This window comes from Trichosurus vulpecula, chromosome 7 (genome assembly GCF_011100635.1).
Source record: "Trichosurus vulpecula isolate mTriVul1 chromosome 7, mTriVul1.pri, whole genome shotgun sequence".
NCBI classification, from domain to species: Eukaryota; Metazoa; Chordata; class Mammalia; order Diprotodontia; family Phalangeridae; genus Trichosurus; species Trichosurus vulpecula.
In genome coordinates, this window is record NC_050579.1 from 55820390 (window position 1) to 55833581 (window position 13192).

Consider the following 13192-nt stretch of genomic DNA (forward strand, 5'->3'; position numbering starts at 1 on the left):
AGGTCCTAGTCCAGATGGGCCTAAGAGGGCTTTGGGAGCCCCATTAATTGCAAGCACTCCTCACAGAAATGTGCATCTATGGCTCATCTGTAGTGCTCTTCTTTGGGATGCCCACAGCAGAATTTTACCATCCCGCAATCGATCCTTTCTTGATGCCCCACCCTGTCCCCTGTCTCCCCAACATGAGTCACAAACAGCCATATGGATCAGAAAATTAACCCATTTTATTTGATGCCTTGTAATTGCTCTACATTTTACCATATTATGTAGAAAATACTGAAAATACAAGCTACTTTGTAAAACCAAAGACAAACATTGAATCCAAAGATAAACTATGTTTTACACAATGGACCCTTTTCCCATAGTTAGTATTAAATTTTAAATATCTATATTTCTTTTGTTAAAATGATTATTTTACATATCCCCTAAGTACATCTGCAATACAAACATAGATCAGTAATTCTCAGAAACTACCTGTTTCTAGAGGTTCGTAAAAGGAAGAGCACAACCAGAAAAAGGGGGAAAGCAAGTTTAAATGGCACACAATAACTAGCATGTCAAATACATTTAATAAAGGAGGAATTCCATTGCAATATCGAGGATTCAAAGCAGAAATACTAACATTACAGAGAATGTACATAGAATGTACTGCTACATGTACTGAGATTATTTTCAAGCTGAATCTGAAATCACACATTATATAAAGTTGAGCAACAAACAACCATGTAGACATGCTGCACCACCCATCAGTTAAAAAAAATCAAAAAGGAAGCAGGCTCAGGCCATTCCTGTCACTGAGGGGCAATTTCATTTCATGCCTTGTCCCCAAACAAACCATCCTAACCAATGGATTCTGCTTAACGGTGATGAGATGAGATGTGTAATTAATTGCTCTGAGTGGCTGGCTGGGGGCAGCCCTGACTTCTCTGACTAGAGATGAGCAGATAGATGCCACTTCAGACTTGGTAGGACTGGCCCAAGATGCAGTTCTCTGTCCGGGGATTTCCAGCCCAAGACTGACAGTCACTCAGTTACCCCATGAGTGTTCCTGAAGAGCCTCTATAGAACACCACAGACTGAGGATGGCAGTTTTGCCAGCACTCCCTGCTTCCTCTTGCCTTGTAGTAAGAGATGGGAGAAGTTCACCTTCTGAGGGAGGGCCTGAGGCTCAACAAGATTTCTTTAAGCTGATTTGATTTCAGGTCATTCTGACCCAGCCCAACTACTCTATGAGCTCAGTAGGTTTCCCTCATTTGGGAAAAACTACAAGGACAGTCTAAAGCCATTTCTCAAGGTAACACCCTACTCAGCAAGCACATGCAATGTAATCTTGGTCAATCTAAACGCCAATTTGCAGCCTCAGACTGAGAATTGTCAAAATGCTTAAAGCCACAACTCTAGAAACATACTTAATATAACTGCATACAATCTTGGTCATTTCTTCCTCAGCGGAGTCAGGCTTATATTTGAAATGAGATCTATCTACTTGTTGGCTTTGAGAGGGTAGATTTTTCTGCATCTCATAGTTTCTATGGAAAACACACACACAAACACACACACACACACACACACACACACAAATCCTGTTCCCTGGAGAGCAAGGTTACAGAACAGGAATTTCATTCAAAACAATTTGTGTATTGGGTAAGAAAATCAGCATGTGCTTGGCAATAAATAGACATGAAGTTCGCACATGCTGACCAAAAAAAAAAAACAATCCAAAAAACCCTTTTCAACACCAGGGACTGCTTAGCTATCATGACACAGATAGTGCCAAAAACACACCTTTAATGAAACGACTAAAAAATATACACAACACAGACCAGCTCCTGTCAGGCTGTACAAATGACCTGTCCCGTCTCGGAAGCCCTGACTTCTCACAATGAAGAAGCTCCAAATACCTCAACAACTCCTCAGTGTTTGACCCGGATCAGAGCTTGCTGCCCGGGGCCCAGTGAAATCTCCTGTCTCCATCTGGCACCTCCCTGACACCATCTCTACACCAGTCCTAACCAAGTGGAGTGGCTCCCCACCCCCAAATACACTCCTCTCTCTCCTCAACACCCTCAACTCACCTGGGCAAGGAGCTCAGGACACAAGGACAATCCCACAGCTCGAAGGTCCCCAAGAATAAACAAGCTGTTCCCTGAACTCCCACATTCCCTCATGAGCCGTGGGGCTTCAGTTTCCTCTTAATACTAGTATTATTCCCACTAAGAAACCTCTGTGAGTTCCCTGTCACCAGTGGTGTCACAAAGCTCCTCCTCATGAAACGGGGACACAATGAGCTACACAACAGGCTCTTTGGTATAAACACATCAGTTTTTAAGGTTTTTTTCCCCCCAAACAAGCAAATATTTTACAAGGAATGTCAACTATTAGCAGGAGAGTGAGTGCCACACTGGAAAAAAAATTCATCCTAAAGGTGATTGCACGTGCTTTTAGAAAAAAAAAAATTTTTTTTTTATTTTTTATATTGCTTGGTTCTTAATCACCTGCTTCCTGAACTCTCTCACAGGAGCAAGGCAGCAAATACACAACATGAGAGCCACATGAAAAGCAAAGTTTCTGAGGAAATTAGCTGAGGCTCAAAATCAAGTGGAGTTGTTTTTCATTCTTTTTTAATGCTGACAGGGAAACTGAGAACAATACATTTCCACAACACACTAGCTACGAATCCTGCTCAGATAAAGCTCAGTGGACTGTGGAGGATCCACGGGGCTGAAACACTACATTATCATATAAGGCACTACAATAAAAGGGGCGGGGGGGGGCAGGAGAGGGGGAGGGAGGGAAGAGACACACACCAAACAGCTCCTCACCACACACACCTGTGCAAAACAATCCTAAGGTCTCCGCTCCTTGCGGGCGCCTCCCTCCACTGCTCTCTCACTCAGTGCTATGGTGATGTGCTCTAAAACTGCAATTTGTTCACATACATTCCGACACAGATAAGTTCATTTTGGTTTAAATACAATGGAGACATCGATTCCATCCCTAGGGAACATTGGAGGGTCAGACACACACACCAAGTACAGAGTTCAAGTGTAGTCACTACACATTTTGATTACAAAGAACATTTGGGGTTAGCAGGAAAATTGTGTTATAGTTTTTCTAATCGATATGTACATATTTAATTATGCAAAATATTAAAACACCACCATTACAAAACTTCTAAAATATTTTTAAATTCAGTAATAAATTTTTAAAATCTGTTTTTTCTTTTTTTTTCTTTCCACAATTCCAACATGCACTTATTGTATAAGTCTTAATGAGAGGGCATTCCATTTGCTGCTGACATACCAAGGAAGCTGAGTAAAAAACTATACACAACATGTCCTTTAACTTCCTCTTCAAGCAAATCACATAAAATAAAAGGCGAGGTGAGGGGGGAAAAATAAGAGTGGGAAGAAAAAAGCCCTGTGCTTCTTAGTAAAGAAATTCTGCCCTGGGAGAGATCAGGTGTCAAATGAAAATTTTGAACAAATCCCTTAAGCGCTGCTCCCCCCTCCCTTACAGTCTGTGAGGCCAGGCCCACCTCCGCCAGTATAACATAATACAATTAGATCTTGGAGAGAATTCCGACAGGAAGGGTAAAACCACACAACAGCAAAGACAGTAACATTAACAACGACAACCACAATAATAATAATAATAATCACCTTAATTTAATGGCTTTTGCAATGATAAAAGTTAAGCTGAATCACAGACTTTTAAAAAATAATTTAAAAAGAATACATGGAGCCTTTCACGATGGGTGTGGATTTTCCCCACACTCAGTTGCCAGCCAATGGTGAGCTGCCTGATCACGTGGCTTTACATCAAGCACAGGAGTAACTGAGAGCACCCCAAGAGCAACACTAAGTGATATGCAACGAGTTCTGCAGAAACAGCCACTGCCTAGTGAGGACAATCCAAGTCACCAAGACAAAACTAAAACATCAAGAGTTTAAAAATGTCCATAAAGCTAAAATGTGCACGCTATTTTGGGGGAAAATGCCTGATACAAACATACAAGTAACGTGCAAGCTGCTGCTAAAACCTACAAGGCAAACAAGCCTTTGTTCAAAACAAATTTCAAATGAGAGTTTCCTCTTTTCTCACTTGTGATCAAAGTTTAGTCTCCTACATCAGCATCCTCCTCTGATCAGCGGTTACAATACGGCATTAAATAAAGAGGGACCTGTCTTTAAAAGCATTTCTAGAAATCATGTAAGTCAGAGTTAAAATATTTTCCAGAGGACAACCTTAAAACGGTCCCTCTCTTGGTAACAGAAGAGGTTGGCCCCCTATGCAGAAGGTGGAGAGCTGAACTCTTCAATCAGCACAAACACTGTCAGAAAACAAAGAATTTAAAAAAAAAATAGAACAGCCTTTGGGAGACTACAACAATGCCATCAATACAGAGACAGATTCCCAGGGGGAAAAAAAACCAACCTTCCTTCTGCTTTGGCTGGCTCCCTGGACAGGGATAGCAGGGGGCTTTAAGTGAGGTTAAGGGAAGGGCTTGATATTCCCCACTTCCAAGACCTTTATGCCAGGAATGGATGATAACCATGCCCCTGTTCCCATGCCCACTGACTACAAGTAAGAATACTGGCTGATCTTCGTGGGACTGAGTGGGTATCCAGTATAAATTGTTGAGCCTCGAGAGGACCCAATGTAGGACTGGGTGGCAAACTGTTGCTGGTACTGGGCAGGAGCCACACTGGCCGAGGTGAGAAGGCTCGGACCAACACTGACAGGGACCTGGTGGACCAGGGTGCTAGGATGGGTAGTATAGGCTGCAGTGTGCCTCGAGGATCCCTGGGGGGAGAAGAGATGTGCAATGGAGCTGGTGGAGCCCAGGGCAGCTGCAGAGGTGGGCGCAGCATAGGTGTACAGGTGGGGCTGGCTTGGCAGATGGGCAGGGGCTGGGGCCAGATGCGGGTGTCCTGTTGAGTGCAGTGGACTGCCATGCTGAAAGGTGTAGGGGGCTTGGGAGAGCGGGGCCACGAACGCTTGCTGCCGGCGGGGAGCGGGGTTGCTGCTTCTCTCTTGCAAGGATGGAGCGGCTGACTGCTGGTTCTGGAAGAAGGAAGAAGGGAAATGAGGGGTCATGCAGTCATTCTGGCTCAGGACACCACAGCAGCAGCAGCAAAGGCTCCTAAGACAGCTGGCAAAGCCTTTCTGGTTACTAATCCATCCACCCCTCTTGGCTGAAGGCAAGCTCTTCTTTCCCCCACAGCAGGATTCCAATCTTCAATGTCCCTCTCTAGGGGCCAGTTCTCCTCTGGATCTAACAATCACCACCTCACCTCACCTTATTCTGCTCATTGCCCACTCGTCATCCTGAAGAGACTGAAGAATTCTGAGCATCTGAGCACCCCTTAGTTAGTTTCTCCTTCCCTTGTCTTATCTTCTCACCTTTCCTTTTGCCTAGTCTTCATCTGGGACTCCTCCAATGTCTCCTCTCTTCCCTCTGACACACACTGCCTGGTCATACTCTCCTGTGCTACTTCTGGGCTTCCTGGAGATATCATAAACCACTCCCTTCCCTTCCACCCCACTCCCCACCAAATATGAGCCAAGAAATAGAGTCTGCTCAAACAACAAAACTATCATTCCTTGCCAACCAGAGGGTTAGATGGAAGAGGGGAGCACAACAATAAGCAGAGCAGAGGGCAGTTGCTTGGACAGCCAGAGAATTGGATCCCTTTTTCCTTGGACCATGTGGAGATTAAGTTAACTCTGATCTAGAAGGAGAAGGAAAAGATTCTGCAGTGGGGCCTGGAAGCAGCAAAGCATCAGACAATGCAGAACCAGGTGCTGGCCTGGACGTGCCAGGCTCTCTCTACGCTCTCAACCATTACTCCTTTGGGGCAAGCAAGGGGATCTCATGGGGAACCTTGCGTATGAGGCTGACCACAGAGTTGGAAAGAAGAGATGTGACATATGCAGATTTGGCAAAGGACAAAGCATGCCAAAGGGCACTTCATTTGGCTTTATTTGGTCAAGAATTCATTGGGGGCTGGGATTCTCCAGGGAATAACCTAAACAGAATCCAGCAGCCCTTAATGCTTACCTGGCTAAGATTGAGTGGCTGTGCTACGTTTGCTCCCCCACGCTGAGTCCGGTACCCTGTGGGGGTGATGCAGCAGCCAGATGGCTGACCGCTCACTGAGGCAACTGGCTTGGTCTTATTTGTCAGGAGGCCTGAAAAAGGATCATGAAGGAGTTAGTCCTGGGTAGACAGCTATTCAGGAGAGCTAAGCTCATTTCATGGTTACTCTCACTTCATATGTCCATAACACCAACGTATTGAGGTGGCACTATATTGAACCGAATGTTGCTTTGTAGGTTTCCTATTTCATCAAATTAACACCTGAAGGTCAAAGTCTATGTATAACAACTTTAATGTGCTAGAAAATAAAGCCTTATTACATCCTAAATGCTAAAGCATCAGCAGGCTGCCCTCAAAAGTTCTCAACACATCAGTTTTTCAATCTTTTTATCTGCTTCTGTGAGCCGCCTCTCATCAGTGCAAAAGGACAGATGGGGCATTTGTTCAGTGACCTCCTGATTACCCTAAAGGTCTTGTACTTTTCCAGTGAGAATGGAATAGCATTGGACTATAGGCCTGAAAATTCTGTCCACTGGCTTGATATGTTGAGGGCTCATCTGCCTGCACTGGAAAGGTTTTCTATCCTAGATTGCAGGTCTCAGATGCCAGGCAGAAATACTGTAACTGGGGGCAGCTAGGTAGCGCAGTGAGTAAAGCACCAGCCCTGGAGTCAAGAGGACCCAAGTTCAAATCCGGCCTCAGACACTTGACAAATGTACTAGCTGTGTGACCTTAGGCAAGTCACTTAACCCCAACTGCCCTGCCAAAAAGCAAAAAAAAAAACAAAAAACCATAACTGATACATTACATAAGCTAGGCTGGAAAAATCATATTCCATGTGGCTCTGCATGCCTCACCCACCAACAGGACAGTCTACGGTAATCACTAATCATGTAACTGAGCTGGGGGCCAATACTCTTAGATCTAAAGGAAAAAAAGAAGAATCTATGAGACAATCCTGATCTTGTCCTTTTCTAGACGGCTACTAACAGCATTATTTTAAGATCTGAAGGAATCTTGGCTGATTGTAATTATTTTTTAAAATTTCTCCATCAACTCTCTACTTCAGGACTGTCCAGCTTTGGGGTTATCTGTGCAAATTTGTAATTCCAAGCCATTTTCTCCCTGTTATCCATACATCTAACCCACCTCTCCATTTTAAGTAACTGGTACTTCCAGGAATGCCAATAATTTTAAATATCAGCTGAAATAAAATGCTGCCCAAAACAATTCTATAGTGTGAATAGAATATAGTGAATAGTGTGAATATTTTTTGAATAGCTGATTTTTAGGAAAAACAATGCTATTGCTCTACAACATCAGCATGGATAACTGGGAAAAGTCTGTAAGGTTAACTCCTAGTCAACATAACCTAGATGGTCAGAAGAGACTCTCATGGCTAGGCCTTGTACCTTTGCATCTGTTTTGCATCTGACACCCACCTGAGGCCTGGGTTGCCACTGTGCAATCACCAAGTTGAGCTTTCAGGGGTGGCACAATGATGGTTCTTGCCCCGGGGCCGTCAGTCACAACCCGGCCAGGTCCTTCCAGGAGAGGCCCTGTATTGCCCCGAATTGCAGCCAGAGTATCTGTAGAATACGGACTGCTCAGAGATGAGTCGGAGTCAGGAGAGTCATTGACAGTAACATAGCTGATGACGTTGGACCTTGGCTTCATGCTGGAGCTGCAGAGGAGAAAGTTCATGAAAATCCAACTGTCCTTTCAGCAAAGCCTCCTAGCTGGTGGGCCTCCCTTGGGTCTCTAGGACTTTCCAGATATCCTAAGCAAAGCTAATAGTCTTCTCCAACACCACCTTTATGTCACTCTTGAGAAGCCAAGAGTCTATGGCGGCTGACAATCTAGCGCCTGAAATCTCTACGTCCCATCACACGCAGTAAAGATCATCTCCCCGGCCCCATTTCTCATTATCCCCCAACAGATTCTGTTCTGTGCTGGTTAAGCACTATTGTTCCACAGAGCCTACGTGTTCTGTGCTCCTCTTCTCTGCCGGGCCACTGCAAAATCCACTTCTCCCCACTTGAAGTGTTCTTCTCTTTTAGTCTCCCCTAATCTGAGTCAGAATCTTCAAAACCCAGTTTTATCAACTACACCTTGCCCCACATTCCTTTTTAAGGAAGCCCACCTGGGCTGACAGTACTCCTGGGATCTGCACTGGGGTTGTCGGTGCACTAATTCATCTGGGTTTATTTCTATAGAACTAAATGCTTCTCTTGTTATTTTCCACACATACATGCTACCTCCCCTCACTGAATTATCAGCTCTCCAAGGGCATCCTTTTTCATTCTTCCCTCCACCCCCATCATGTCCAAATGGGATTTTAAACAAAGTAGAGGGTCAATAAATATTGGTGGCTTCGTTAAACATCTGGAAGTGATCCCATTTCACAGAACCCTGCCAAACTTTCTAGCCGAGGTCTTCTTTTGCAAACTGGCCGGTGAAAGAAGAAAATTAGGCTGGTGTTTGGTACAGCTTCAGGTTGTCTTTCTTGAGGAGGCTTCTCAGATTACATCAGCCCCCATGCCAATCCATCCATCCACTGTCTCTGACCTTCCCTACTTGTGTTCATTCTAGGAAGCAGCACGGTGTAGTGAGAACACCACCAAACTACATCTCAGAAACTAAAGCTTATTAGCTATCTGACCTTGGGTAAGTCATAACGTGGGCTAGTTTCTCTAACACGGAGACAAACATGCCTGCCTTGCTTACCTCCCAGGACTGCTGTGAGGATTGCATAAGGTAATACATGTGAAAGTGCTCATGAGACGTATCAAATACTCTACAAACATGAAGTATTATATGTTTTGGTTCGTTCATCGCTCCCCTGTTTAAGCTATAAAGTTCCTCATGGCAGGAACAATCTTGGCCCTTAAAGACACACCCCAGGCACTTATGACATGGCCACTGTACCCTGTGAGCTCAAGAAAAACTTGCTGATTGACTTCTCTGCAAAACTGATTTAGTTGGTTGAAATGTACAATGGACACGAGCACTTGCACAGCCGAGTCTGTTCCCAGTATTCAGGGAGGGATCTCAGAAGTAGACTCAGCCTCAAGCACGGCCACACTCCCCAAATGACTTTCCTCTGAATCCTTTCTTCCTGTCACAACGCCTGCTTTCCACAGAGGCGCAGCTGAGTCACCAGTGGGCGGGAGTCCGCAGTCCGAAGCCAAGGGCAGGGACCACATGGCCAGTCAGCCCTCTACCTGCTTTACCTGCTGGGCTTATACTTGCTGTCCTCCTCCTCGTCGGTGTCACTGCGGATGGTGATGACGCTCACAGGAGGGCTAGGGGTATCTGGGATGATGATGGGCTGGGGCTGATCCTGCACAGGGACCAGGGGATTATAGGAAGAGTTGGTACGGAGTGGGCTGCTGCCAATCAGTGAATAGACTTGGGTAGGTAAGACATCCAATGTGGAGACAGTTCTGCAAGAAAAGGTCACAGGGAAAGAAAGGCCAATGCTTAACCCTACAAATGAGGAACATGTTCACCAGCTTCCCTACATCTTTTTCCCATTCAGACCTGGTGTTTTTTTCTTTTATTTTATAATTAAAATAATAGATTTAATAAGAAAATAATTATGAAAACAAATACACTGACTATTGTAAACAGCTCCTAAGCAAAGAGCAAGAGGTATAAGGGGAAGCACTCTTCTTTTATGAGACCTCCCAGTCAAGTGGACAGATGCGAAAATGATCTCACACATTAAGAAAAAGCTGAGCCCAGAAAGAAAGAATGACAGTGACTAGGAAGCAGACACCTAAGTCTTCTTGCTCTGACAGAAAGATGAACCGACCAAAATTCCACCTGACAATGTAACTACTAGACCTGACCTGCCATTAGACAAGATACTTCACTACAATTCCCCAAGTATCAGGTGACAAAATCCTGCCAAGCAGGAACATGGTTCTAGACATCTATAGAAACAACGTACTTGGCCGAAGCCGGGGCTGGCTGCTTGTTCTTCTTCGAGGGGAGGGAACCAGACTGCTGCTGCCTGACGACATGAGCAACACCAACGTTGAGAGGCTGAGCTGTGGCCAGGGTCACGTGGTTCGTCAGCAGGGAGGGCTGCTGCATGAGGGTACTGTACTGGCTGCCGTGTGAGTGGGCATTCCTGGGTTAACAGAAGGAAGCAAAAGACACTGAATTCTTCAGACTTGAGGAAGACAGAATCAAAAGGAGCTAATAGGCAATGAAGCAGCCAAACAATGGAGAGAGGGAAGAAGGGGAAAAGCGAGGAAAGGAGAGGGAGGAAGGAAAGGGGGGGAAGGGAGGAAGGGAGGTAGCTGGGGGTAGGGTGGGGACAAAGAGATTGATTTTCTCTTAAAATCTGGCCTATGGATTATAACCAGGCTCACATTTCTACTATGTCATCTTATATCTTCTGAAATTTCTGGCCAAGAAATTATTTAAAACCAACTTAGATGTTTCCTGACCCCTAGGGTTCAGTCTTTTCCTTATTAGCAGCTTAATGACCTTATGTCTCCACCTGATTTGAATAATATACTCCCAGGTATTTTAAAATAAGGCTCAATCTCTCCCCTCCCTACATTCTCCCCCACCCGCTACGCCACCAAGGTCCCACACACTCTAGTGACTCTTCTCATCCTTAAATTGTTGCTTATAAAGAAATAGCAAGACACTTGCCTCCAGTCTCCCAGCTGCTGGCTACTCCCCATGGTCTCTGGAATAACTGCTGTGGGCTGGACAGAATTGTGTAGAGCTACCCCAGGCAATTGCTGCCAAGTGGAAGGCAAGAGTATCTGCTGGGTCCCTCCAGGCCAGGCCTGCTGTAAGGAAGCACACATACAGAGACCCAAACTTGACTTATCATTGGCCCCCCTCAAGAAAAATTAAATGAAAAGTTTGTTTTAAACAAAAAGTTATTTGTAGATTGTTAACTTGCAAAAATTACAAAGAAGAAAGAAAGGTCAGAGGGGCTCATGGTTGTAATTCTTATCATAAGGAAAAAGTGATATGCTACTATCTTTTGGCCACCTCCCCCAGAAGCTCTCCCCCGGGAATTGGAGGAAAAAATATCTCTGTGGTAAGAGTTTCTATTGTACTGCAGAGAAAAAGAATCAGAGTTCATAGGCGCAATTCTATTGAATGCTGGGGGGTGTTATTTCTACAAAGTACCTAGGACTATAGCCCTAAAAAAAGAAAAGAAAAAGGCTGAATCACAATGACATTAAAAGAATTATCGAACCTAAGTGTAAGCGCAGATGACGTGCATCAAACCAATTCAACCCACCAAAAAAAAAAAAGAGTAGGTCTATCATATCTTTTTGATTAAAAGAAAGAAAGACTTAAGAAAAGGGAGATACGACATGTAAACGACCAAAGGTCAAACTATTTGGCAGAAATCTAGGCTTATACTATCAAGCGCAACCTAACTGAACATAGACATGTATAGCTGCATGATTATAGAATCTAAAAATAAAGAAATGAAAAAAAGATATTTGTTCTTAATACCAACAAGTATCCTGTTTCTGCAAAATTTATTTTTGTCTTGACTTTTTTTAAAGTTCCATGAAAAACTCATCACTATAATGTATATTACTTCTACTTTGCTACATGCCATATTATTAGCAGTACACACAGCAGCAAACATGTTTACTGCATCTGCTGCTCCCAAGAGTTCTGCTATTTCCTGGAAAAAAATGGAAGCAGATTCATACACTTCCTTTTTTGACTGCTAGTCTGCAGTACAATACACCTACAATGCTTGGGGGGGACAGATGGGTCTGTTTCTTGAATTTAAAACTGCAAGACTATCAACACACGTAGTGTTTTTAAAATATTTCTGCAAGTAACAGATCCACTTATTACAAATACTGGTTCCAAACAAGAAGCCTTCAAAGCAGAGAAACTGCAAACACGTCTGCTACCAATAAGCAGAAAAATAAAAAAAAAAGAGAAATATGTTAAGTCACACCATGCGTCTTTCCAAAAGCCAACACCTGCACAAGACAAAGCATGTAGTTTAATACAGAGCAAGAAATAACATCCCAACGTGAGGCAGAAATCTGGCGTTCCAAGCGACGAACTGTTTTGACAGAGGAAAGACAAAAATATGCAAAGCTTAGCAAATGGCTAGTGCAAACTGAGGCATAGCAGCAAAGGAGGAGTGTCAACTAACACTCCTGACTTCTAAACTCCAGGTAAGCAAGTCAGAACCAGGGACTTGAGTCAAGAAATTTGCAAAAATATCTGACTACATTGCCATGTGGGCTTTACATCACTGAGATGATTAATTTAGAGACTAGGGTTGTGTTCCTTCACCAATGCTTCAAAATACTATATAACCAAGTTGTGCGCTAGTGACAGGACACTCACTCCTCCCAAAAAGTAAAAAGTATTTCAGGGAAGACGAGAAGCTGACATAAGTCACAAAGGACAAAGAACAAATTCAAATTTGCTCTGAGACCCATCCAACTAAGAGAAATGCTAGATTTCCATTAGCCAATTCCAATACAAAAAATAAAAACCAAGCACAACCACAATCAGTCTTTAAATGGTGCTCAATCCTAAAATGTACCTTAAGGTCCTTTTTTCTATTATTCTCCTAACGCTACAATTGCTACTGCTCTAGACTTCCCCCCAATTGAATTGTTTTCTGAATTCAAATTCTAGCCTAGCACATAAGTGTAAGATGCATTTTTACCTCTAGATAAAAAATATATCTTTATACCCTAGCATAGATGAGTAACTTTAATTTACCATAAAATAGATGGCATCTCATACCCTAAAAATGAGCTCACTTTTAATTTCAGCCAAAACTGAAATATGATCTAAAAGCATCGGAAGGGAGCAACATCTTTAACCAGATGACAGAACTTGTCATTGATCGATTATGGATAAAGGCTAGACACTCTTTCCATGTGTTCAAAGGTTAATACCAATGACTAAAGCAATAGCTTAAAAAGCACTGCTGGTGTGAGTTGTAACCACAGCTTAAGCACCACTCTCCACAGTTCTATGTACAGAGATGATTCAAAGAGCAAAACAAAGAGTAAAGCTAATGACTCGCCAAGAAATTCACATGCTGGCCATCCAGGGGTG

General features: G+C 43.6%; 1 protein-coding gene across 2 annotated transcripts in view; it reads right to left on the bottom strand.

Moving 5' to 3' along the window:
- Window positions 1–202: 202 nt before the first annotated feature.
- HIPK1 (homeodomain interacting protein kinase 1) overlaps window positions 203–13192 on the bottom strand; it is a 53052-nt gene continuing 40062 nt past the window's right edge. Inside the window, exons 11-16 of one of the 2 annotated variants that reach the window (XM_036765780.1) lie at window positions 10775–10914; window positions 10059–10241; window positions 9337–9549; window positions 7546–7787; window positions 6065–6195; window positions 203–5067 (exon numbers count right to left, since the gene is read on the bottom strand). In XM_036765780.1, the coding sequence (XP_036621675.1) occupies window positions 4582–5067; window positions 6065–6195; window positions 7546–7787; window positions 9337–9549; window positions 10059–10241; window positions 10775–10914 (1395 nt within the window). In that variant the 3' untranslated portion in view covers window positions 203–4581. Of the gene's footprint in view, window positions 5068–6064; window positions 6196–7545; window positions 7788–9336; window positions 9550–10058; window positions 10242–10774; window positions 10918–13192 lie in introns of both variants that reach the window. The other variant, XM_036765779.1, reaches the window with a different exon arrangement.